Source organism: Rhinatrema bivittatum, chromosome 2, assembly GCF_901001135.1.
Source record: "Rhinatrema bivittatum chromosome 2, aRhiBiv1.1, whole genome shotgun sequence".
Taxonomy (NCBI): Eukaryota; Metazoa; Chordata; class Amphibia; order Gymnophiona; family Rhinatrematidae; genus Rhinatrema; species Rhinatrema bivittatum.
Window position 1 is genome coordinate 390,573,586 of NC_042616.1, and position 24,085 is coordinate 390,597,670.

Consider the following 24,085-nt stretch of genomic DNA (forward strand, 5'->3'; position numbering starts at 1 on the left):
ACAAGAATATGCTTTATGGCCCTCGGGCCTACATTTACCCACAATATAAGGTAGGCAATTTTCAAAAAACTCGTTTCCGCAGGTACCCACAGTAATAGCTTTCAAAATTATCCTCCTGATATAGATATGTCACACTTTTTATAAACCAGTGAAAAGGAAACAGATTTTATGTATTTATTTTTCAGATTAGCTCATTCCTTTTTGTTGGTAGCTCAAAGCATTCTACATTCAGGTACATACAGAAGCAGCTCTATTACGTTTTACATCTATTTATGATCTACTGCCACTGGAATTTTTAAATCTAATTTTAGCATGTGTTTAACATTTGTTGCAACTCTTATTGCAAAATTTACATGACTCCAATAAATGCATATTTTTCCATGCTGAGTCTAAATTCCAGAGATCATAGTAGAAATTATATCTTTGTGAGACTTTCCTCACTCCAAATGATGTCAAATCTTCACAGTTCACTGAGGTGTACTGTGCTGTTCATACATCTTACTCTAAAAAAGAAACTGACCCCAAAACCCTAAACCACCACACCACACCTTGAGCTATTAGATGGCCATCCTATAGAGATATAAATCACTACTACGAAGGCCTTGCAGATAGAGTTTCTCTCTCTCTCTCTCTCTCTCTCGTGAAATTATCATGGGGTATGATACCATGCATTAATAAAAGGGGTAAGGCTTCTATTTACTTAGCAGCAATATAGGCATTTACTGCACAAGTATTATTCCCCCCAATATGGTAATGAGCTGCTCTGCACCTGATATTTATTGTTTTTTATATACCGACATTCATCAATGATATCACATTGGATCACAGTATAACAGAAACTTACGCTTGTGATGCGTTTGACATAGAACAGGTAAGGGTAAGTAAACATCATAAACTGCAACAGGGGGAGAGGTGAACTATATACAGGGACTATATACATTGAACTGTGATGTTATATACATTGCAGATTCTATACAGATTGCAGAAGGGGCTAAAAGGAATGCTTCAACTAAGTGTTGTATACATTGCAGAAAATATATCCATAGCACAACAGGAGAGGATGAGGAATAAATTGGCTGTGTAGGCTGTGGAGGGTCAGGGTTGATCTAGTAGATGGCTTTTGGGGTGAAGATAGGTGTGAGATGGACAGTAGGGTAGGCTGTATGGAGCTAGGAATAGGCTTTTGTGAACAGCCACATCTTAAGTTTTTGCTTGAACGTTTTTTTGGCAGTCCTCCAGTGTAGCTCTACTGGAATTGTATTCCAGAGGGCAGGTCTGGCTACAGAGAGCGCACATGCTTTAGTGGAGGCCAGGTTGATGATTTTGGGGGAGGGAATCTGAATGGTGGTGAGGTATTGGTGTCTGGTGGGTTTAGTTGACTGGTGGAAGCTAAGAGAGTCGTTAAGCCAGTTCATCTCTGGATTGTGCAGTGCTTTGTGTATGAGAGAGAGGGTCTTGAATTGAATGCGGGATGCAATTGGAAGCCAATGTAATTCCTTTAGTACGGGTGTTATGTGTTCGTTTCTGCGCGAGTTGGTGAGGATCCGGGCAGCTGTGTTTTGTAGAATTTGTAAAGGGTGGATGGAGTTTTTAGGTAGTCCTAGGAGGAGTGAATTACAGTAATCGAGTTTGGAGAAAATAGTTGTTTGAAGTACTGTACGAAAATCTGGGGATGGAGTAAGGGTCTTAGTTTTTTTAATGTGTGTAATTTAAAGAAACAATCTTTTAGAGTGTTGTTTATGAATTTCTTAAGGTTGATGTGATTATCCAGAATGACCCCTAGGTCTCGTACCTGTTGGGAGAATGGGGTGAGTGGGTGTTGAGGGAGTGGCAGGGGAATGGTGTTGGGGTGACTTTGGGGTGAGATGAGCATGATTTCGGTTTTTGCAGTGTTCAGTGCAAGGTGGATATTAGTTAGGAGTTTGTTGATTGAGAGAAGAGTGGATTTCCAGATGTTCATGGCATTCGGGAGTGTGTCTGATATGGGAATAAGTATCTGCACGTCATCGGCATAGATGTAGTGGGGAAGCTTGAGGCTGGCTAGAAGATGACAAAGAGGTAGGATGTAGATATTGAAGAGGGGGGAGGGCAGGGAGGAGCCTTGTGGGACTCCTTGGTCAAGGGGAATAGCTTTGGACTCATGGTTTCCTAATTTGACTTTGAAGTTTCGATTGCAGAGATAGGACTTAAACCAGATGAGGGCAACACCAGTTATTCCAATTTCAGTTAGTCGTTGCAGAAGGATACTATGGCTGATGGTGTCAAATGCTGAAGAGATATCTAGAAAGGCTAGAATTTAGGATTGACCTTTGTCAAGGCTTTTGATAAGTTGGTAGTTCAATGGTAGGGGCAATGGTAGGTCTTTGGCCAGCTGACACCATTATAAAAATGGCTGCGCTGGGCAGGGAGACACAGAGGGCACTCTAGGTCCCCAATCCAATAAGGTCCAGGGGTAGGAGAGTGGGGACATGCTCCAGGGAGGGATTAGTACAAAAGACAAGGGGGTTTGGGGAGGAGGTGGAATCTCCACCCAGGGTGTTCATTTATTTTATGTGGGGTGGGGGATTAATTCAGGCCACTAGGGCCCTTTAAGAGGATAGAGACCCCCAGATGCAAGGCCACCACTGCATGGCATTTTTTGAGGGAGGTAGCCTGTGGTATTTTTTCTGTGGTATTTTACCACAGGGGAAAATATCCAGGGATTTACTAATTTGTAGGCCTTGGTACTGCCTAGTCTGCCTGTGGCTAAATTAAATCACCAGCTTCCAGAATTGCTAAACCTTGAAGCTTTACAAACATACAACTTTATTATTTAAAAATAGAACACCCAGATATTTCCCAGACACAATCTAATGTGTTACTGATTTTATTTCAGTCTAATGATTCATTCTGGCAAAGGTGCCCCTGCAAAGCTGAAGTGTGAAGGGCAGGCCCCATTGCTATACGGACACTCTAGTTAGGATAAAAGTCAGGAAATGTGGCTTTAGGGATTTTTCACTCTCTTATTTATGTTACCTGCCTCCCTTCCTCTTTATCCATCAGGAGGCATGATTGTAAAGAAAGGTGCTAAAAGTGATCTTTGCTAGAATCAGCAGGTGGAATCAGATCGGGTTTATTTCAGTTACAGTAATTCTATGCACAAGAGCGCCAGTCAAAAACATTCTGCTTATCAGGCCATCTTTGTAAAGTCTGGGCTGCCTGCATTCCATTCCCTGGAGATGCTGTTAGACATGAGAGAGCAATCTGCTTGTAAAAAAAAAAAAGATATATTCATAAAGTCTTACAAGTTTTCTTATGAAAGAGGTCTGCTGCAGAACCTGAGCTTATGCTTAACTGCATCCTGGACTGTTCACATGCTCTAGCACTAAACTGTGCTTCACCGTTATGACAGCACGCATGTGCACACTGCACAGCAAAAGGACATTTTGGACACCAGATTATTTATATAAGGCACATTACTCCGAATGGTATTCAAAAGAGACTGGTACCTTTATTTATCTGTGTGTTAATATTTGAAGGAGAGAAGGCAGAGACTCGAGCAATCTTTTCCTTCTCCAAACAGAAAGAGAATTTTAAATCATCTAACATTTATTTGGACAAAAGCTGTGTACTCTGAAGACAAGAATACTCTCTGCCTGGTCATGAAACATGCTGTTATTATAACAGCATGCAGTGTGCCCTAGAAATTCTGTAAAATTCATTTTATCCTGGCAGACTATTTCTTTCTTTAAAAAGAGGCTTACTATCCCAGCATGAGGGCAGGAAACACAATGGGATCCTTAAGATTTATCCGAAGGGTGTGACTTTAAATTTACAAGCTAAAATACTCCTGAAACTTAAAATGGAACAGTTTTGTCCAGAAGACAAGGCTGCTATCTTACAATACTGAGCCTTGTCTTTGCAGGTAATGTCTATTTCCAGTCACTGTGATTGCAATTGGTCACAGTTTTTCATAAACAGTGCACTAATAAACCTAATAAAGAACTCAACCCTCTGCCAAGGATATGGTTTCTGTTTATCTGCGGTTTGCTAGCGGTCGACTTGCAATGAGCTCTCTCTTAACTTGAAAATGGCTGAGGTTTTAGTCCTTCAAAAGTCAGATAAACTCAAGATCCAGTCTGCATTTATTTTCCGATATGTAACTATTCATTTTTCATCCCAGGTCAGAAGTTTAGGTGTCATCCTTGACCCCCCAGTAAAAGATAACCTCACAGATTAAGGCCATTATCAAATCTGGTTATTATAAACTTAGACTATTAAGGCCAATGCATTGTCTTTTGAGGTCTTCTGAATTTCACTCTTCTACAGTGCAGGTATTCATTCTACCAATTTTCCAATTACTGCAATGAGCTGCTGCTTGGATTACCTAAAAATATACTACATGCCTTAGAAGTCTTACAAGACTTGGCAACTAGACTATTTCTAGTTAATTTCACCATCTACACTGGCTCCCAGTTTCTGAGTGCATCCAGTACAAAATTTTATTCATAATCCATAAACTGTTGAAGCTAGATGCTTTACCTTGGATTAACTGGCAGCTCCGTATTCATAACCCCACTTGTGTGTTGCCATCAGCCGAGCTGGGCTTTCTGGATGTCCCGTATTTTAAGCAGGTGAGACTAGAGATGTGAATCGTGTGATCGATCGTCTTAACGATCGATTTCGGCTGGGAGGGGGAGGGAATCGGATCGTCACAGTTTGGGTTTTTTAAATATCGTGTAAATCGTGTAAATCGAAAACCGGCATACTAAAACATCCCTAAAATAAATCCCCCACCCTCCCGAACCCCCCTAAAATGCCTAAAATTACCTGGGATCCAGTGGGGGGGAGGGCGGGAAAACCGGCACACTAAAACAACCCTAAAACCCACCCCGACCCTTTAAAATAAATCCTCCACCCTCCCGAACCCCCCCAAAATGCCTTAAATTACCTGGGGTCCAGAGGAAGGGTCCCGGTGTGATCTTTCACTCTCGGATCTCCGTGCGTTGTAGAAATGGCGCCGGCGCTACGTTTGACCTGTCATATGACAGGGCAAAGGTAGCACCGGCGCCATTTTGTTTTTTTTGTCCCCCGACGGCAGGAGCGTAGGAGATCGCTCCCGGACCCCCAGGGACTTTTGGACAGCTTGGGGGGCCTCCTGACCCCCACAAGACTTGCCAAAAGTCCAGCGGGGGTCCGGAACGATCTCCTATCGCGAATCGTTTTTCCGTACGGAAAAACGATTCACGGTAGGAGATCGTTCCGGACCCCCGCTGGACTTTTGGCAAGTCTTGTGGGGGTCAGGAGGCCCCCCCCAAGCTGGCCAAAAGTCCCTGGGGGTCCGGGAGCGATCTCCTACGCTCCTGCCGTCGGGGGACAAAAAAACAAAATGGCGCCGGCGCTACCTTTGCCCTGTCAGATGACAGGGCAAAGGTAGCGCCGGCGCCATTTCTACAATGCACGGAGGTCCGAGAGTGAAAGATCACACTGGGACCCTTCCTCTGGACCCCAGGTAATTTAAGGCATTTTGGGGGGGTTCGGGAGGGTGGGGGATTTATTTTAAAGGGTCGGGGTGGGTTTTAGGGTTGTTTTAGTGTGCCGGTTTTCCCACCCTCCCCTTCCCCTTTCCCTTCCCCCCGATTTACGATTTTTTAACGATAAATCGGGGGAATTGTTATTGTATCGCGGCTCTAACGATTTTTGACGATTTAAAATATACCGGACGATATTTTAAATCGTCAAAAAACGATTCACATCCCTAGGTGAGACTGGTTGATTTGAGAGACAGACTTTTCTTTGTTGCTGGACCTCCTCTGTAGAACTCATTACCACTTTTATTGTGGATGACTGACTGCAGTAGCACTTTTATAAAGCTTTTGAAGACCCATCTTTTTTGTCAGGCTTTTGAAACATGAAATGGTATTAACGTACTACCTGATTGGTAGTCTCCCTTTTGTTTTATCTGCTGACCCAAGTTCTTAATCATGACTTGTTTTAGAGCCAATTCTTGGTTTTATCACCTATTTATTTCTTTTAGTCTGTTTTATTGTGTTTATTGTGTTTTTTATTTATGTTTTAACTGTGAGCCACTTAGGGTTGTGAATAAGCAGCATATATTATCTTTATCTGCCATCTATACTCTATAAATCCCCTAAATAATCAAATAAATAAATAGACAGATAGATAGATAAATAGATAAGGAAAATGAGCTAAAGCAAGGATTTAAATATTGGTGTTTAGTTACTTACCATCAGCTGAACATCCACTGGTTCCATCACTGGAACAATAACGCATTTCTATTCTCTGTTTTCCAACTTCCAGCAGGTTGGGATCAGGTAGACGAGCCTTGCACGTGTACCTGAAGCGCTGCTCATAGTGGCCGCCATTGTCTGAGATATTGACTGGAGTCCAAGGGGTCCAGGGTGTTGTCTTTTCAATTCTGGACAAGAATTGGAGTTACACGGTTGATATTCCTGAAATACAACATTTATACATTGTTAACATTAAACGGGTAAAACCAGCAAGATTGGAATGATTGTTCTTGAACTTCCAACTCTGACTGTAAAAAGCAAAGCAGCCCATAGAATGGGCTGAACCTTCAATTCCCAATGGATAATCTTAACTTAAATCCAGGAGTTGCTGCAAGGTTAAGAGGTTTTGAAGGACATACTTAAGGTTTCTTTGAGTTGATAAGAACTGAATGCTTAAGCTTTTTCTTGCTAAGATGAGAGCCATCTCTGATGTGAGTAAGGTCACACAGGGGAAAAGAAAAATATTTTTAGCCTCTAGAAAGGAGGTTCTGCCCATTTGCAAATCTTTGGTTTCCTATCTAGAGAAACAGTATATTTTTCTACGATGTCTCTGCAAGATAGGATTAGACTTGTAAGGAATTCTCCCTCATGTCTACTGAGTCTACTGGTCATATTACCCTTTACACTGGTTACTAGTAAAATTTAGAATTTACTTTAAGTCCTGTGTCTATTATACAAAACCATCTATAATGATAAAATAGAATAGCTGAATGCTTCCCTACATCTTCGTACCTCTCAACGAAATTTGAGATCTGCCAATAAAGGCCTTCTTAACTATTCCCTCAGTGCGAATTGCACATTTAAGCGAGGTGAGGGAGAGAGTTATATGGATCACAGGGCCCAAATTATGAAATTCTCTCCCATGTGAATTAAGGCTGCAAAGAGACTTCTGGGTTTTTAAGAAAAACCTTAAAACCTGGCTTTTCAAACAGGCGTATGAAAGCAATGATCTTATTAAGGCAATATTTTAAATTCATGTTTAGATTAAGGACTATGATGGAATTGGAATTATGAAGGATTGAGGATTTTTATTTTTATTTATTTTCTCCTTTTCTGTCTTTCTTCTCCCTCCTTGTTTTTCTATCACTTTTATTTATGAAATGTATTATTATTTTATTGTAATTATTATGTGTAGTTTTATTTCTCTTATTTTATTATAATGCATCTAATAATTTAAATTACATTTTATAATTCTATTTGGTTTTTACCATATTATGTTTGGGTTTTTTTGTAAACCGTTATGATTGGTCACAGAATGGCAGTATTACATTGGTGGGATTTCCAGTGAATTATTTGCTATCGTGTATAATTGACTAGATTTCTGTTTTTGTGTTAGTGTTTATGGCTTCTTTTTTTAAAGGTTGTATTCTTTTGGAACTTGATTTCCTTTCATAATGGGCTCAAGTTACTCTTGTACTTATTCAATGAGTAAATTTTTTTTGTAATCATTTGTATAATTCTAATTTAGGGGGATATTGTTAGAACTGACACTTTACATGGAGGCTCCATGGGTAGGGGCCTGCAAGTAAACTTTATCAAAGGGAAATTCTCTGTGGTATTTTCATGTGAAAATCTGGGGCCAGCTGGCATTGTGGGTTGACTCTGAATCTGCTTTACAGCAGGTACAAGGTTGGCACCATAAATCAGGCATGTGGATTTCAAAATGAATTACCCACACATTATCTGTCAGATTCCCCCCCACCAGCCCTGTCCCTTTGCAGCATGGAAAAAGTACTCACGCTGCGAAAAAGTGTGGTCACACCATGGAGCGATATAGTGGCATTATGACAATTTCCGTTTTATTCACCATTCCCTTTCTAATAATTCCCAACATTCTGTTTCCTTTTTTGGACTGCCACAACACACTGAACCGATGATTTCAATGTGTTATCCACTATGACGCCTAGATCTCTTTCTTGGGTGGTAGTACCTAATATGGAACCTAACATTGTGTAACTATAGCATGGGTTATTTTTCCCTATATTCATCACCTTGCACTTATCCACATTAAATTTCATCTGCAATTTTGATGCCCAATTTTCCAGTCTCACAAGGTCTTCCTGCAATTTATCACAATCTGCTTGTTATACTTCAAGCATAGCCAGCATAGGTCTCTGCTTCAACGACAGGGGAGAAAGTCTAATACATCACTTTCAATGCATATCCAGCATAGCTCTCTGCTTCAATGGCAGGGGGAATGAAGAAAAGTGGATCTATATACAGACAACCAACAAGGGCTGAATTACAGGGTCTGAGTAAACAAAATAAGCATTCGTGTAGCTTGCTTATTGCGGCGGTTACTACCCCTACCTAATTAAGCTAAATATTTCACTTGATGCAGATCCAACACTGCTCTCTACATTAATGGCAGGGGTGGAAGGGAAATAGAACCAATAGATTACTAAGGGCCAAGAGAAACAGATAAGTATGAGAGAGAGAAAAAAAAAAGCACGAAAGCTTGCTGGGCAGACTGGATGGGCCGTTTGGTCTTCTTCTGCCATCATTTCTATGTTTCTATGTAAGTTCAGGACCTCAAATGAACATAGGATGGGAAGCTTCCCGGATGGACAGGACAGACCTGTAGATGGTGGCCAGGTGTTCCACAGTACAGACATAAACCTGTTTGTCACTACCAGAGCCACTCTTCTGGGGACAACCACCCACTGCCCAACAGCATGGGCTCTTCCGTCTTAGCCTCAGTGGAGACCCTTCCGGAGGCAGGGCTGATGGTGGTAGGTGAATGGGAATGAACCCGAGAGGGCTTCTTAGGAATCCGATTCTCCAGGTGACACTCTTGGAGACGATGATCAATTCGGCCCGTCAAGTCTATAAGATCCTCAAGAGAGGAAGGAAGCTCTCATGCAGCCAACTCATCCTTCAGCTGTGGGGATAGTCCATCCAGGGAGATAGCATGTAGGCAGTCTTCCTGCCAAGCGAGTTCAGAGGCTAAAGTCCTAAATTCAATTGTGTAGTCGAGTAGACTTCTTTGACCCTGGCGAAGATGTAAAAGACTAGTGCTTGCCACGGCATGCCACCCAGGATCATCAAAGTTCCGCCAAAACATGGCCACAAACCGAGATAGTTCCCTTAGAAGGGAGTCTGATCGCTCCCATAAGGGAGAAGCCCAAGCCAGTGCCTTCCCTTGGAGATGAGACAAGATGAAGGTGACCTTAGTTAATTAATCTTGGAAGACGGAAGGCTGCAGAGCAAACTGCATATAGTATTTGTAAATAAACCCTCTGCAGCGCTTGGAGTCACCATTAAAACGAGGTGGAGCTGGTAGGGCTAATAGGGCTCTAGGAGGGAAAGGAGACAGTTGTTGCTGAGTAGATGCCGTTACTGGAACCGGGTTGCTGGTTAGGGCATCAAGCCAGGCATGGAGATGCTCAATGGAGCAGGCCAATGCCTCAAGAAACTGCTGCTGTTCTTGTACTTTGGAAGCCAGACTAGGAATGGCCTGGAGGGCAAGCAGCTCCGCCGAGTCCATGGCCTTTACAACCTGTTGCGCCGGAAGTGGACCCTTGGGCCGAGGTGGGGTTGATGCAACCCATAGGTAGGGACCTATGAGTCCTCACCGTCGGCAGGCGAAGTGGGCTGTTGAACGGAGGCCAGCTGGCACTTCACCAATACCAGCCCTTGTTCTTCGTGGGTTGAGCCTTTGGGTACCGGGGACTGCTGGACTTAGGTGGGCCTCCGTATGTCATCGTTGATGGAGTGATCGAGGTCAGCCCAGAGACAGCAGTAAGGAGATGATACAGTCTAGTACTGGACAAGGTAGTGTTCCGGGGACCCAGGCACCAAAGGAACAAAGTCAGACAGGGGGCGCCAGAGAAAAAGCAGGCCGAAGCCTGATTTGGCCAAGTCCAGGATGTAGTTTGAAGAGGCGTCGAAGAACAAGCTTGAGTCAAGACTGGCAGCAATCTGGGAATAGTGGCAAGCAAGGCTGAAGTCAGATCACGGAGATAGTCAAACATAGTCAGGCGAAGCAGAAGTCAGGGCTTGGAGAGAGACAAGGAGTAGTCAGACAATGCAGAGGTCTAGGTCTGGAGAGAGGCAACGGAGTAGTCAGGTGATGCAGAGTCTAGGTCTGGAGAGAGGCAACAACATGGTCAGGCAGAGCAGAGGTCCAGGCTTGGAGAGAGTCAACGACGTGGTCAGGCAAGCAGAGGTCCAGGCTTGGAGAGAGTCAACGATGTGGTCAGGCAAAGCAGAGTCAAAGTCCATGTGAGCAATCCAAGGAAGGGTAGAAGAGCAGGAACACAGGAATGAAGGAATCAGGAACAGGGATCAATGAGGAACAGGAATGCAGGAACAAGATGAATCTCTCAAGGGGCAACGAGTACTCGACCAGCGAGGAGACCTGTTGCAAAGGCAAAGCTAGGGAGCGGAGCCTGGGCTTAAATACCAGCGCTCTGTCGACGTCATCATCTGGGGCTGCGGCTCAGTTCCCGCCGCGCGCCCTACTTAAGATTCAGTGATGCGTGCGCGCCTAGGGAGGGGAGCGGCACCGATTTGCGGCATCTGTCCGCGGGCCACGCGGAGAGGCCCGGCGTGTGGAACAGTAGATGTGGTAGATGGACTGGAGACAGGGTCTGTAGTGGAGCCGGAGTCACCAGGGGTGGCCCGAGGATGGAGCTGCGGCCTACCGCCGCAAGAGATGAGGGACCAGGCATTGGAGTTACTGAAGCAAGGTGAGGGGGCCATGCTGCGGGTCTGCCGCGGACGGCACACGTAACAGGGGAAGTAGATATATGTGCTGTTGGGGTGTGTGTGTGTGTGCATCGGGCCTAAAGGCCCATGACTAGTTTTTTTTTTTTTTTTTTTAAGATGCATGACTTACCTGGATATCTCTTAAGATATCCGGGTAAGTAATGAGTTATCCAGCTACACAAGACGGGATAACTTTAGGCCTAACTGGCCATATTCAATCAGTGGTTGATTAAGGTGAAAGTTATTCAGGTATATGTAGCAGGATAACTTTAAACTAGCATATTCAGCAGGTTGTTTATCTTGATGAATATACTGGACAAGTTAACTGGCTAACTGTATCCGGATAAATTGTCCTCTAAACAGCATAATGAATATTGTCCTTATTGTGTCTATAGATAGACAGATTCTTTTTGTTCTAGAACATAGATAAATGCTTGCTTCTTGTGCATTATTTATACCTTTGATGTATTTGATTGTCTCATATTACAATGCCAAATGCTTTTGGAAATACCTCTATGCATATTTTACAGTAAGCTGACTGCTTAATTACTTCAGCTGAAGAATTCAATTTTTTTAAGGGTATGTAGAATAAATATGAACGAGTAGAGACTAATTTATTCATAACAACTGTGACTCATGCAGAATATGAATTTTTAATAGTCATACACATATGTTTCCTAATGTGTGGCATTTTGGAATGAAGGTTGTCTTTTTGATATTCATAAGTTTTTCTGGAGACATGACACTGTATATTTAGTTATCTAATATATACATTCTCATACATGAGAAAAGACAAATATTGGCACAAGTCCCTAAAATTTAAGATACAGATCTGAAAAAAGATTTCATTAAAGGACTAGGAGGTTGCAGCCTATCTGCATACTTCTACCAGTTACTTCGACTGGTCGACCCTAGAAGTCACCACAACCCACCTCAGACCTGAGCTGCTCCCAATCTATGCTCCCTGATTAACTGGGAAGGCTATAACTTATCTGCATACTTTTCCCTGCTGCCTTGGTGGTTGAGTCTGAAAGACATTACAATCCACTTTGGCCATGAGTTGCTTCCACCTTGAGTTCCTTGAGCAACTGGTCAGGAATTGTGGCGGTTACAAGTCTCTCTATTTCTTATAGCTTTACTATGTTTTCTCTTTCTAACTCTAATCCTCCCCAATCTTATTCTCTGCATCAAGCCACTACTAACAACAAGTCCACTTTCTCCATTCCCTACATTCTTTACCTTATCTCTTATTCTGTCATCTGCACTGTCCACTGCTCTTGAGCTTCAAAGTTTTCTTCCTCCTATCCAGTCATCTCCACTCTCCCTGATAGCATCTCATCCTTGTCACTGTTGTCACACCTCTAGCTCTCTTCTACATATACTCCTTTCCCTCCTCCTACTCTCAGCCAGGGATATCAATCCCATATCAAACATTTATCCATCTAATCTTATCCTTGTTCCCTTCTCCCTCTCTCTTTTCTTCCTTTCCCATGTTCCTTTTGGAATGCCCACTATTTCCAACAAGCTTGCCTATAGTCATGAGCATTTTATCTCTTATACTCTTCGTGTTCTTGACTTGACTGAGATCTGACTTTTCCCTGAGGATTTGGCTTCAGTTGCTGCTCTCTGTCATGTCTTTCTCCCATATACCTCGCACAGGAAGCCACGGTGGTGGTACTGGACTGCTGCGCTCCCTCTCCTGTAAGTTTCAACCCCTTCTTCCACCTCATTCCCACTCTTTTTCTTACTTTGAGGCCCACTCCATTCACCTATTCACTCCACTACCTCTCTGGGTAGCTGTCATTTATCAAAAATCTTATAAATCCCCCCTTATCCTTTCTCACCAACTTTGATTCCTGGCTTTCTTTTTTCTTTGATCCAACTTCCCCTTCTCTTATTCTTGATGACTTTAACCTCCATATTGATGACTTCTCTGACTTTTATACCTCAAAACTCCTTTCCTTAACCTCCTTGTTTGATCTCCAACTCTTCTCTGCTGCCTCTACTCACAAGCATGGCCATTTCCTTGACTTAGTCCTTTTCTCCAACTGTTGTTCCTCAGACCTCTCCCCCAGGTCTTCCTCTCTCAGACCATCATCTGATAAATTTCACAGTAAAACACCCTCCCCCACAGCTTCATCTAGTCACCACCAACAGCTATGGGAATCTCCAAGCTGTCAACTTTTGCATCCTCTCCACTATTAATCCATGTTTTCTTTCCTCCACTATATTGTCTAAGTCAGCTGACAAAGCAGTTTCTTCTTACAACACTATACTCTACTCTGCTTTAGACCCTTTTGCTCATTTCCTTACCTGTTCTGGAAGATGCACCAAACCCCAGCCTTGGCTCACCCCTAGAATTCATGTCCTATGTTCCTGTGCCCACTCTGCAGAACATCTCTAGCTAAAATCTCATGCCCATGGCAATGTCATACATTTCAAATTCATGCTGACCGCTTTCTAGTCTGCTATTGCACTAGCCAAGCAAGACTACTCTTGAATCCAAATCCACCAACACTTTGCGATATCAATTCCCTCCTCAAACTTCCTTTGCTTCCGTCCCCTCCTTCACTTTCTGCCCAGACTATGGCTGACTACTTCCATGACAAGATTCACAAAATTAGTCTTGAGTTCCCAACTAGGTCACCACCAGGTCACTCTCCCCCACTTAATTCATCCACCCTTCCCCTAGCCTATACTACTCTCCCCTCCTTTCCTGCAGTCACAGAGGAGGAAACTGCCTATCTTCTCTCTTCCTCCAAACTCACTACTTGTTCCTCTTAACCCATTCCCATCCAGTTCCTCAGCTTTATTTCCAGTGCAGTCAACCTTTCCGTCTGTCACAATCTCCATTGCTACTGTTCCTGCTGCCTTCAAATATGCTGTGATCACGCCACTCCGCAAAATACCCTCACTGGGCCCTACCTTCCCTGCCAACTATTGTCCATCTCCCTCTTCCCTATTTGCTTCTATCTACTTGAATATGCTGTTCACACCGCTATCTTTACTTTATTTTATCTCAAGCAATTCTTGATCCACTCCTGTCTGGTTTTCACCCTCTGTATTTTAGAGAAATGGGCCTTGCCAAAATCTCCAGTAACCTGTTTATGGGATAAAACCAAAGGCCTTTACTCAATCCTTATCCTCCTTGAGCTAACTGCTACTTTTGACAGTTGAGCACTATCTACTCCTTAATACTTTGCCTTCATTTGGATTTTGGGACTCTGTTCTGTCTTGGTTCTCTTCTTACATCTCCCATCACACTTGTAGTGCTTCCTCTGGTAGATGCTCCTCTACTGCAATCCCACAATCAATTGGTGTGCCTCAGGATTCTGTCCTGGGTCCTTTCTTCTTTCTGTATACTAATTCCCTTGGTGCTCTGATTGCCTCTCATGGCTTTCAATAACATCTTCATGCTGATGCTTTCCAGATTTACTTCTGAGCCAGAAATTTCAACAGGAATTCAGTCCTAGATCTCAGCCTGCTTGTTTGACATTGCTGCCTGGATATCCCACCCCCACCTTAAACTCAATATGGGTAAGACAGAGCTTCTTTTCTTTCCCGCAAGCTCACTTCCTCCTTTATCTGTTTCTGTGGATAACACTTTAATCTTCTAAGTTCCATCAGTCCATAACCTTGGAATCATCTTAGACACCTCTCCTTCTCTACACATATACAAAACATTGCTAAAACATGCCATTTCTTTCTCTATAGCATCACCAAAATCCATCACTTCCTTTCTGAATGCACCCTTATCCACTCTCAAATCACCTTCAATTTACAATCCATCAAAAATTCAGCTGCTCGACTTATCTTTCATTAAAGACACTAAAACCATATAACCCCTTCTCTCAAGTCACTATATTGGCTCCCTAACCATTCCCACATTCAGTTCAAGCTCCTCTTACCTCTTACCTTCATTCTGCAGCTCCCACTACCTCTCCTCTCTTATCTCCATCTATACCTTTCCTCGTGAGCTCCACTTATCAGGCAAGTCACTCCTATCTATCCGTCTATTCCCAACTCCGTGCTTTCCACCTGACTGAAGTATATGCTTGGAACAGATTTCCTGAACTGATACATCATGCTCCCTCTCTTGCCTTATTTAAATCCTGTCTAAACATCCACGTTTTGAGGCTGCTTTTAAATTCTAACTCCTGATTGTCCCATATACAGGCTCAATTTTTAACCATTTTCTTAATAAATGAAATTTCCCAAGTCTCTTTTGCCCTGTATGTTTGTCTTGATTAGACTGTAAAATCTGCTGGCATCAAGAAATGCTATAGAATTGCTATGTAGTAGTAGTAGTAGTAGTAGTAGTAAAGGACTCCTTAAATAAAAATGGCAGTTATCATATTTTTGGTATGTCCTTTCAATCTAATTTTTTATTATTTTATTTAGGTTTTGTTGTGTCTGTCAGTTCCCGACGCCCTCTCTCCGCCCTCCTTACCTCTTTGGCGCCTTCCTCTTCGCCCGCGGGAAGATTGGCTGCCGTGGCGTCCTTCTGCAAAGTCCTCCGGCGTCCCCGGACTGGCTAGACACTGCAACCCGCCATGTTTCCTGGAGGTCTAGGGGTGTTCACGCGGTGCGGCCCTGACTGAAGTACCGGCGATGGCGCGAACTTCAGGGGCGTCCCCCTGAGATGATGTCACCCGCGACATATATATAAGGTCTTAGAATTTGCTAACAGATTGAGTTAGCAATGGGTTACTCTACCTAAGCTACTCTGCCTTGTCGGACTTACCAGGGGTACCCACTCCTCTAGGGCCTCGCTCTCTCCTTTGTTTTTCAGGTGACAGTCTGGAACCGGTACTCACTCCTCGAGGGCCCTCATTCCCAGACTTGCTCCGTATTCTCTTCTGCCTGGAAGTCATCATTGCCAACTATATCAGTGAGTTACCATCACTCTTTCAGACCTTTCCCTGCAACCAGGTACTCGCTCCTCGTGGGCCTATACATTCCAACTCCTGGGCTTCTATGAGGCATTGTGTGAGAGTTACCATCAGGTTCGGTACATGAACTCTGCCTACTCACTATATTTCAGTTTCTCTACAGGTCAGCCTCCAGGGATCGCTGTTCCAGTATCTGAGGGACTATAGCCCAGCTGGGCATTCCAGCTCACTACTGCCACCTCTGGTGGTTCAGTATACTGTCTAATAAAAGAACTAGTGTGTGTCTGTCTCCTAACTCTGAGCCTGACCGGTGGTTCCTCTTGGGATCTTCCCCCGGGGGCGTGGTCATCTGCTACTGGTCCAAGGATCCACCCACAACTCTCCTAAATAACAACAGCTTGCTAACTCCCTAACAGATTGCTAACTCCTTGGATCCGGAACAACTTAATGCCTTGCAGGCTATACTGGGCCTGGCCCAGCGCATTGTGAAGCAGCAAGATGCCGTGGAGAAACTTACTGTAGCATTTCATCAGCTACACACACAGAAGGTTCAAGGCACAGCCTCCAACCAAGAAGGTCAGTCACCGGAGGTAACTTTGAAGACTGCTGTACCACTGGCGGCTTCAATCCGCTTTTCTGGAGAAATCCAGAAGACCCGGGGCTTTTTGAACCAGTGTTGCATGCACTTTGCCTTACAGCCGTCTCTATTTGCTACAGCTCTCTCCAAGACTACCTACATCCTTTCATACCTGGATGGTAGGGCCCTGTCTTGGGCATCCACCTTGTGGGAATGCAAGGACTCTAGTTTGCAGGACATTGAAGGATTTATGGACTTGTTTAAATCCATTTTTGATGACCCTGCTTGAACCTCTGTAGCCGGTTCTGCTTTAGTGGATTTGAAGCAAGGCAACAGATCATTCGCTGAATTCGCCAAAGAGTTCAATACTCTTGTGGCAGAACTTCGCTGGGACCTCAAATGTCTCAAGACTCTTTTCTGCAGAGGCCTGGATAACCGTTTAAAGGACAAGCTGACTGCTCGCGAAACACCTGACTCGCTGGACGAATTAATAGCCTTGGCCACTCAGATTGATCACCGGCCCCGGGACAAGGTGAAGGAACTCCGGCCTGAGGTGTTACCTGGGTTGAAACAGGCTAGTGCTGTCTGTTCACCTCAGATGATTCCAGTAACCCCTGATGCTGATAAAGATGAACCTATGCAACTTGGATATGGACACTTGACTTCTAAGGAGAGAAGAATTCGGAAGAAGCGCGGCCTTTGCATGTATTGTGGTCAACCCAGCCATGATGTATCTACATGCTCCATTCGTCCGGGAAACGGATAGGCCTAAGTCCTTCAGGACTGTTCTTAGGCCATACCGCGACATCTCCTCTACTCTCTTTCCCAGTCTCTTTGACCTACGGACCAATCACGGTTCAGACTCCTGCCCTGGTGGACTCAGGGGCAGGAGGCAACTTCATTCTCAGACATCTAGTGGAAGACCTGAGGAGTCCCCTCTTCAAATTAGAAGATCCACTACTGTGTTACAATTTGAAGTGGGATTTGGAAGTTCCCCAACTTCGCCACTTCCACTGAAGAACTCAGTGATGTCCCCAGCAGCTCATCCATCACTGTTGATATCTATAACAACAAACTCAGTGAATTTTCTTCCAAGACTTAAGATTTACCTGTCATTAATGCAGAAGACGACTTAGAATACAAAGTCGAAGAAGTCCTGGACATTCTTAAAAGAGGCAGGACATTTGAATACCTTCTAAAATGGGAAGGTTTCAGCCCCGAAGAAAACTCTTGGGAGCCTCAGACCAATATCATGGATAAAGAGATGCTTCATCAGTTCCACCTCGTGCATCCTTCAAAACCTAAGCCTGGTACCCGAAAAGGAATTCACCCTTTGAAGGGGGGTACTGTTGAGTCCGTCGGTTCCCGACGCCCTCTCTCCACCCTCCTTACCTCTTTGGCGCCTTCCTCTTCGCCCGCGGGACGATTGGCTGCCTCGGCATCCTTCTGCCGAAGTCCTCCGGCGTCCCCGGACCAGCTAGACACTGCAACCCGCCATGTTTCCTGGAGGCCTAGGGGCGCACGTGCGGCATGGCCCCAACTGAAGTACTGGCGATGGTGCGAACCTCAGGGGCGTCCTCCTGAGATGACGTCACCCGCGACGGATATATAAGGTCTTAGAATTCGCTAACAGATTGAGTTAGCAACGGGTTATTCTACCTAAGCTACTCTGTCTCCTCGGACTTACCAAGGGTACCCGCTCCTTGGGGGCCTCGCTCTCTCCTTTGTTTTTCAGGTGGCAGTCTGGAACCGGTAATCACTCCTCGAGGGTCCTCATTCCCAGACTTGCTCCGTATTCTCTTCTGCCGGGAAGTCATCACTGCCAACTACATCAGTGAGTTACCATCACCCTCTCAGAGCTTTCCCTGGAACCAGGTACTCGCTCCTCGAGGGCCTATACATTCCAGCTCCTGGGCTTCTATGAGACATTGTGTGAGTGTTACCATCAGGTTCGGTACATGAACTCTGCCTACTCACTATATTTCAGTTTCTCTACAGGTCAGCCTCCAGGGATTGCTGTTCCAGTATCTGAGGGACTATAGCCCAGCTGGGCATTCCAGCTCACTACTGCCACCTCTGGTGGTTCAGTATACTGTCTAATAAAAGAACTAGTGTGTGTCTGTCTCCAAACTCTGAGCCTGACTGGTGGTCCCTCTCGGGATCTTCCCCCGGGAGCGGGTCATCTGCCACTGGTCCAAGGATCCACCCACAACTCTCCTAAATAACTACAGATTTTACTCATACCTAATAAAATTGTTTAGTTATTTGTTTATATTTAGTTTTATTTGTAGTTTTTATTCTTTTTTCATTTTTTCCTTTTATAATTTCTTTAATTGTTGTTATTGGTATCTTATTTTTGTATTTTTTTTTTTACTGTCATATTATACCTTGCTTTGCTTTACTGTTTGTATTTTCGCGAATGAAAATTTTTGCAAATAAATAAATGGACACCATACAAACAGTTTTGCTGAATGAAGGTCATGAAGAAAGCAATAAAACCCTTATTTCTGAAGAGCTCCAGGGAAAGTAATCTTTAATCAGGATTCTTGATAGTTGAAGAATGCCAGAATCCTGACTCTATGAAGACACTCTTTTATTACTAATATTATAATAATTGAGAAAGCATAGTTTGTTTTGTCCTTGGATACATTAATAATACTGCACAGCATTTGAAAATGAACAAAATCAAGCATTTGATATGCTCTATAGTATAGAAACCATATACCTTCAAAATATACTGTATATGTAAACCAATATTTGTTACTAATCTGAATGGAAAGCAAACATAATCCATTTCAAAACTCATAAAACACCATTTCAATGACAACATTATGACCAACAATACCATTAAGGTCAGTGTGGTTTTTGAAATACTGATTTTTTCCTAATTAATTTAGATGAAACAAAATCCATTACAGTGAATTGATCTGTTGTGAATAATTAATGGGACTGCACAGCACACACTAATCTAATAGATGTGCTGTATGTAAGGAAGCTGTCACGTGTTTCTACAGTCTAGTTATAAATGCAAAAAATAACTGCAGCATAAGATAAGTTGTGAGTTAATTGACACTACTAAGATGTCATTTCTTTCCCCATAATATCACCAAAATTGATCCATTTCTTCCTGAACCCCTACGAAAATCCTTATCTTTTCTCTTATTACCTTCCAATTCAACTATCACAATCTCTTCCACACAAGTTTTCCACTGAGTTCTCCACTACAGTTTATTTAGAACTTAGCTATGTGAGTTATCTTTCTCCAAATCAATTAAAGTCATGTGCCATGATCCACTCTTTCATAATTATATTGTTCCCCATCCACGTCTGCATACAGTTCAAGTTTTTCCCATTCACCAGTATCTCTACTCAGCAGTATCCCATTACTTTCTTACATACAGTATCTCCTCATACCCACCTCTTTGTGAACTTTGCTCAAGTAAGCTGCTCTCGTCTATACCCTTCTCTTCCATTACCAAATTATGACTCTGCACTTTTTAGTTTGCCGTGCTGATTGCTGTGGGCCTAGAACAGACTCCTTGAATTGGTGCATCATGCTCCTGTGAGGGCGCTTTGCCAGTCACTAACATTTGCTCCCATGTGTATTTTCCAGCAATCAGCAGTGGGAGGGAGTTTGGATATCGAGGATTCCTCCCCTTGCCAAAAACCCACCTTTTTGGGGATGATTTATGTGGGATATAGTTTTTAGTGGGCTGGAGAGAGTAGGCACATGGAAAGAGATTGGAGAAGGAGAGGAGAGGAGAGGAACTCTGTAGAGTCTGGGCCTCATCCCTGGTGGTCCAGTGACTTGAAGGAATGTTATTGCTTTTGAGTATTTTTGGAAGATTGATCAGTCCAGAGGAAAGGGTGTCCCCCAGCATCCCAAAAGGATGCATCAAAGGATCTTTTTGCCCAGGCTGTCTGATAATAGTTGGGGTGAGAAGAAATTTTTGTTTGAGAAAAGAATCAAGAGTCTTGAGGAGACTTCTGAAACTTTTTGGATTACAGTTGAAGTTTTTTTCTTCTTCTTAAGAGCATTTGCCATTATGTGGGAGGATTGTGCGCCGCAGGCTGCCGGAGGCAGGCGCAACAAGTAAAATAAAGGTCGCTCGCATGTTATAAAATCGGACACCAAGTGCATGCGCCGGGTAGCGCATGCACATTTTTATAAAATCTACCCCAGTTTGTCTACATTTATGGATTTTTTTATTGTTAGCCACCAAGTACTGGAGATAGCATGGGATAGAAATGTTTTAAATAAATAAAATATCCCCACTCCAATTTGAAAACATAAGAAATGGTTGTTAATGGTATGCTACCTAAGGGTACTGTGCATCTCAGCCATAAATCATATTTTGTAATATTGTTATTATCTTCATGAAAACATTTATACAATTAATCTGTATATTATCTGAAAAATAACTACACAACAATCATATTTTTCCATGAAAGTACTGTCTTCTTTTTCATCTTGCAATGAAGAGGGGCAAGAGGTGAGGGACTTAGAGGGATGGTTGGACTAGGGACCTCCACCCCCCCCCCTCCCCCCAACCACTGCAGGCACCAGTGTGTGGCTAGCCAGAATAATAGGTGACGAAGAGAATAAGGGACATACCTCATTATATATATCCTTTATTGGTAACTTTGATACTCTGCATGAAAATGACATTTCATACCAGATAAGGTGGTTCTTGGAGGTTTGCAGATTCCTTCTATTGATTATATGTAACAAATACAAAATATAAGGCTGCATAAACAATGTAATCTGGAGCTCCCTGAGGATAGACATGATATTGATTGGTGCTGCTTCCAGATTTATAGGGATGGTAACTTTTAAATAGGCACGTGGGTGCACATGTGTGTGCATTTTTTGGCCCATGCACATGTTATATAGTAGCCTGACTGCACTCACATGTGTGTTCAATTTTAAGTGGGCATGCATCTGTGCACACAAATGCCGCTTCTATCGCGTATGTGTGGGGATTGTAAAAGGCACGCATGATGATGCTTTTACTAGTTTCTCAGCTACAAAGATTAAGAGTGTGCAACAGGCATGGACATTGTTAAAAAATATCATTTTAGAAGTGCAGTCCAGCTGTATTCCATACATTAAGAAAGCTGGAAGGAAGGTTGGCCAGTTAAATGTAAGACATTAATAAGATAGGCTAAGAGAGAGTTTGAAAAGAAGTTGGCCATAGAGGCAAAAACTCATAATAAAAACTTTTTAAAATATATTGGAAGCTGAAAGCCTGCAAGGAGGTCATTTGGACCATTAGATGATGGAGGGGTTAAAGGGGCACTTAGGGAATGTAAGGATGTTGGGGAGATACCCGTTTTGGAGACGGTTTTCAAGAGTGATGATTTAGATGAACTGAACCAAATCATAGTGAACCTGGAAGGTATGGTAGGCCAAATTGACAAACTGAAGAGTAGTAAATCACCTGGACCAGATGGTACATACCCCAGGGTTCTGAGAGATCTAAAAAATGAATTTTCAGGCTTATTTCCATGAATTTGTAAATTATCATAAAAATCATCCATTTTTCCTGAAGACTGGAAGGTGCCAAAGTAACCCTGATATTTAAAAAAGGCTCCAGGGGTGATCCGGGAAACTATAGACCAGTGCACCTGACCTCAGTACCAGGAAAAATCATGGGGACTGTTATAAAGAATAAAATCACAAAACAATTATGTAGACATGGTTTAATGGGACACAGCCAGCATGGATTTACCCAAGAGAAGTCTTGCCTTACAAATCTTGTACATTTTTTCGAAGGGGTGAATAAACATGAGGACAAAGGTGAACCAGTTGACGTGGTATATTTTGTTTTTCAGAAGGCGTTCGACAAAGTCCTCATGAGAGGTTTCTAAGAAAATAGTCATGGGAGAGGAGGTGATGTCCTTTGCGGATTGCAAACTGGTTAAAACATAGGAAACAGAGAGTAGGATTAAAGGGTATGTTTTCACAGTGAAAAAGGGAAGCAATAGAGTGTCTCAGGGATCTGTACTTGGACTGGTGCTTTTTAATATATTTATAAATGATCTGGAAAGAGGAACAAGTGAGGTGATAAATTTGCAGATGACACAAAATTATGCAGAATAGTTAAATCTCTAGTGGATTGTGATAAATTGCAGAAGAACCTTGTGAGACTGGAAGACTGGGCTTCCAAATGGCAGATTAAATTTAATGTGGACAAGTGCAAGGTGATACATATAGGGAAAAATAACTCTTGCTGTAGTTAGAGAATGTTAGGTTCTATCTTAGGAGTTACCACCCAGGAAAGAGATCTAGGCATCATAGTGGATAATGCATTGAAATTGACATCTCAGTGTGCTGTGGCGGTCAAAAAAGCAAAAAGAAAGTTAGGAATTATTAGGAAAGGAATGGTAAATAAAATGGTGGATGTCATAATGCCTCTATACCGCTCCATGGTGATACTGCACTTTGAATATTCTGTGCAATTCTGGTCACCACATCTCAAAAAAGATATAATTGCACTGGAGAAAGTGCAGAGAAGGGCGACCAAAATGATAAAGGGCATGGAACAGCTCCCCTATGAGGAAAGGCTAAAGAAGTTAGGGCTGTTCAGTTTGGAGAAGAGACGACTGAGGGGAGATATGATAGAGGTCTACAAAATCTTGAAAAGAATTTGAACAGGTTAATATAAATTGGCTATTTACTCTCTCAGATAATAGAAGAATAAGGGGGCACTCCATGAAGTTAGCAAGTAGCTCATTTAAAAGAAATTGAAGAAAAATCTTTTTCACTCAGCACATAGTTAAGCTCTGGAATTCATTGCCAGAGGATGTAGTTACAGCAGTTAGTGTAACTGGGTTTAGAAAAGGTTTAGAAATGTTCCTAGAGGAAAAAGCCATAAAATGAAACATAGAAAGATAGAAATGACTGCTGAAAAGGACCAAATGATCCATCCAGTCTGCCCAGCACGCTTATGCCAGTATCTGCTGCACTGTGCAGGTTAAACCATGCTTATCAGTTTCCCAGACCATAAAAGTCAGAGCCCTTGGATGCTGTTGGAATCTAATTTCTCTTAACTGTTGCTTGGAAGCAGAGAGCAATGTTGAAGTTGCATCCAAAGTATCAAGTTTAATGACTAAAGGTAGTAAGTGGTGCATCATCAAGTTACCCCCATGTTTATTTGTTCCCCAACCATAAAAGTCAGGGCCCTCGTTGATTGCTGTCTGAATCCAATTCCCCTTTTCCCACTGCTGTTGAAGCAGAGATATAGTTGTGATGGAGAAGGTACAGAGAAGGGCGACCAAAATGATAAAGGGCATGGAACAGCTTCCCTATTAGGAAAGACTAAAGAGGTTAGGACTATTCAGCTTGGAGAAGAGACGGCTGAGGGGGGATATGACAGAGGTGTTTAAAATCATGAGAGGTCTAGAACGGTAAATGTGAATCGGTTATTTAGTCTTTCGGATAATAGAAGGACTAAGGGGCATGCCATGAAGTTAGAATGTGGCACATTTAAAACTAATCGGAGAAAGTTTTTTTTCACTCAACGCACAATTAAAATCTGGAATTTGTTGCCAGGAGATGTGGTTAGTGCAGTTAGTGTAGCTGTGTTTAAAAAAGGATTGGATAAGTTCTTGGA

The 24,085-nt window shown here is 42.9% G+C and overlaps 1 protein-coding gene across 1 annotated transcript in view; it reads right to left on the reverse strand.

The window, feature by feature from the left end:
• Window positions 1–24,085, reverse strand: part of SEMA5A (semaphorin 5A) — a 1,250,864-nt gene that overhangs the window by 53,189 nt on the left and 1,173,590 nt on the right. The window contains 2 exon segments of the mRNA XM_029590025.1: window positions 6,228–6,413; window positions 6,416–6,452. Coding sequence (XP_029445885.1) covers window positions 6,228–6,413; window positions 6,416–6,452 — 223 coding nt within the window.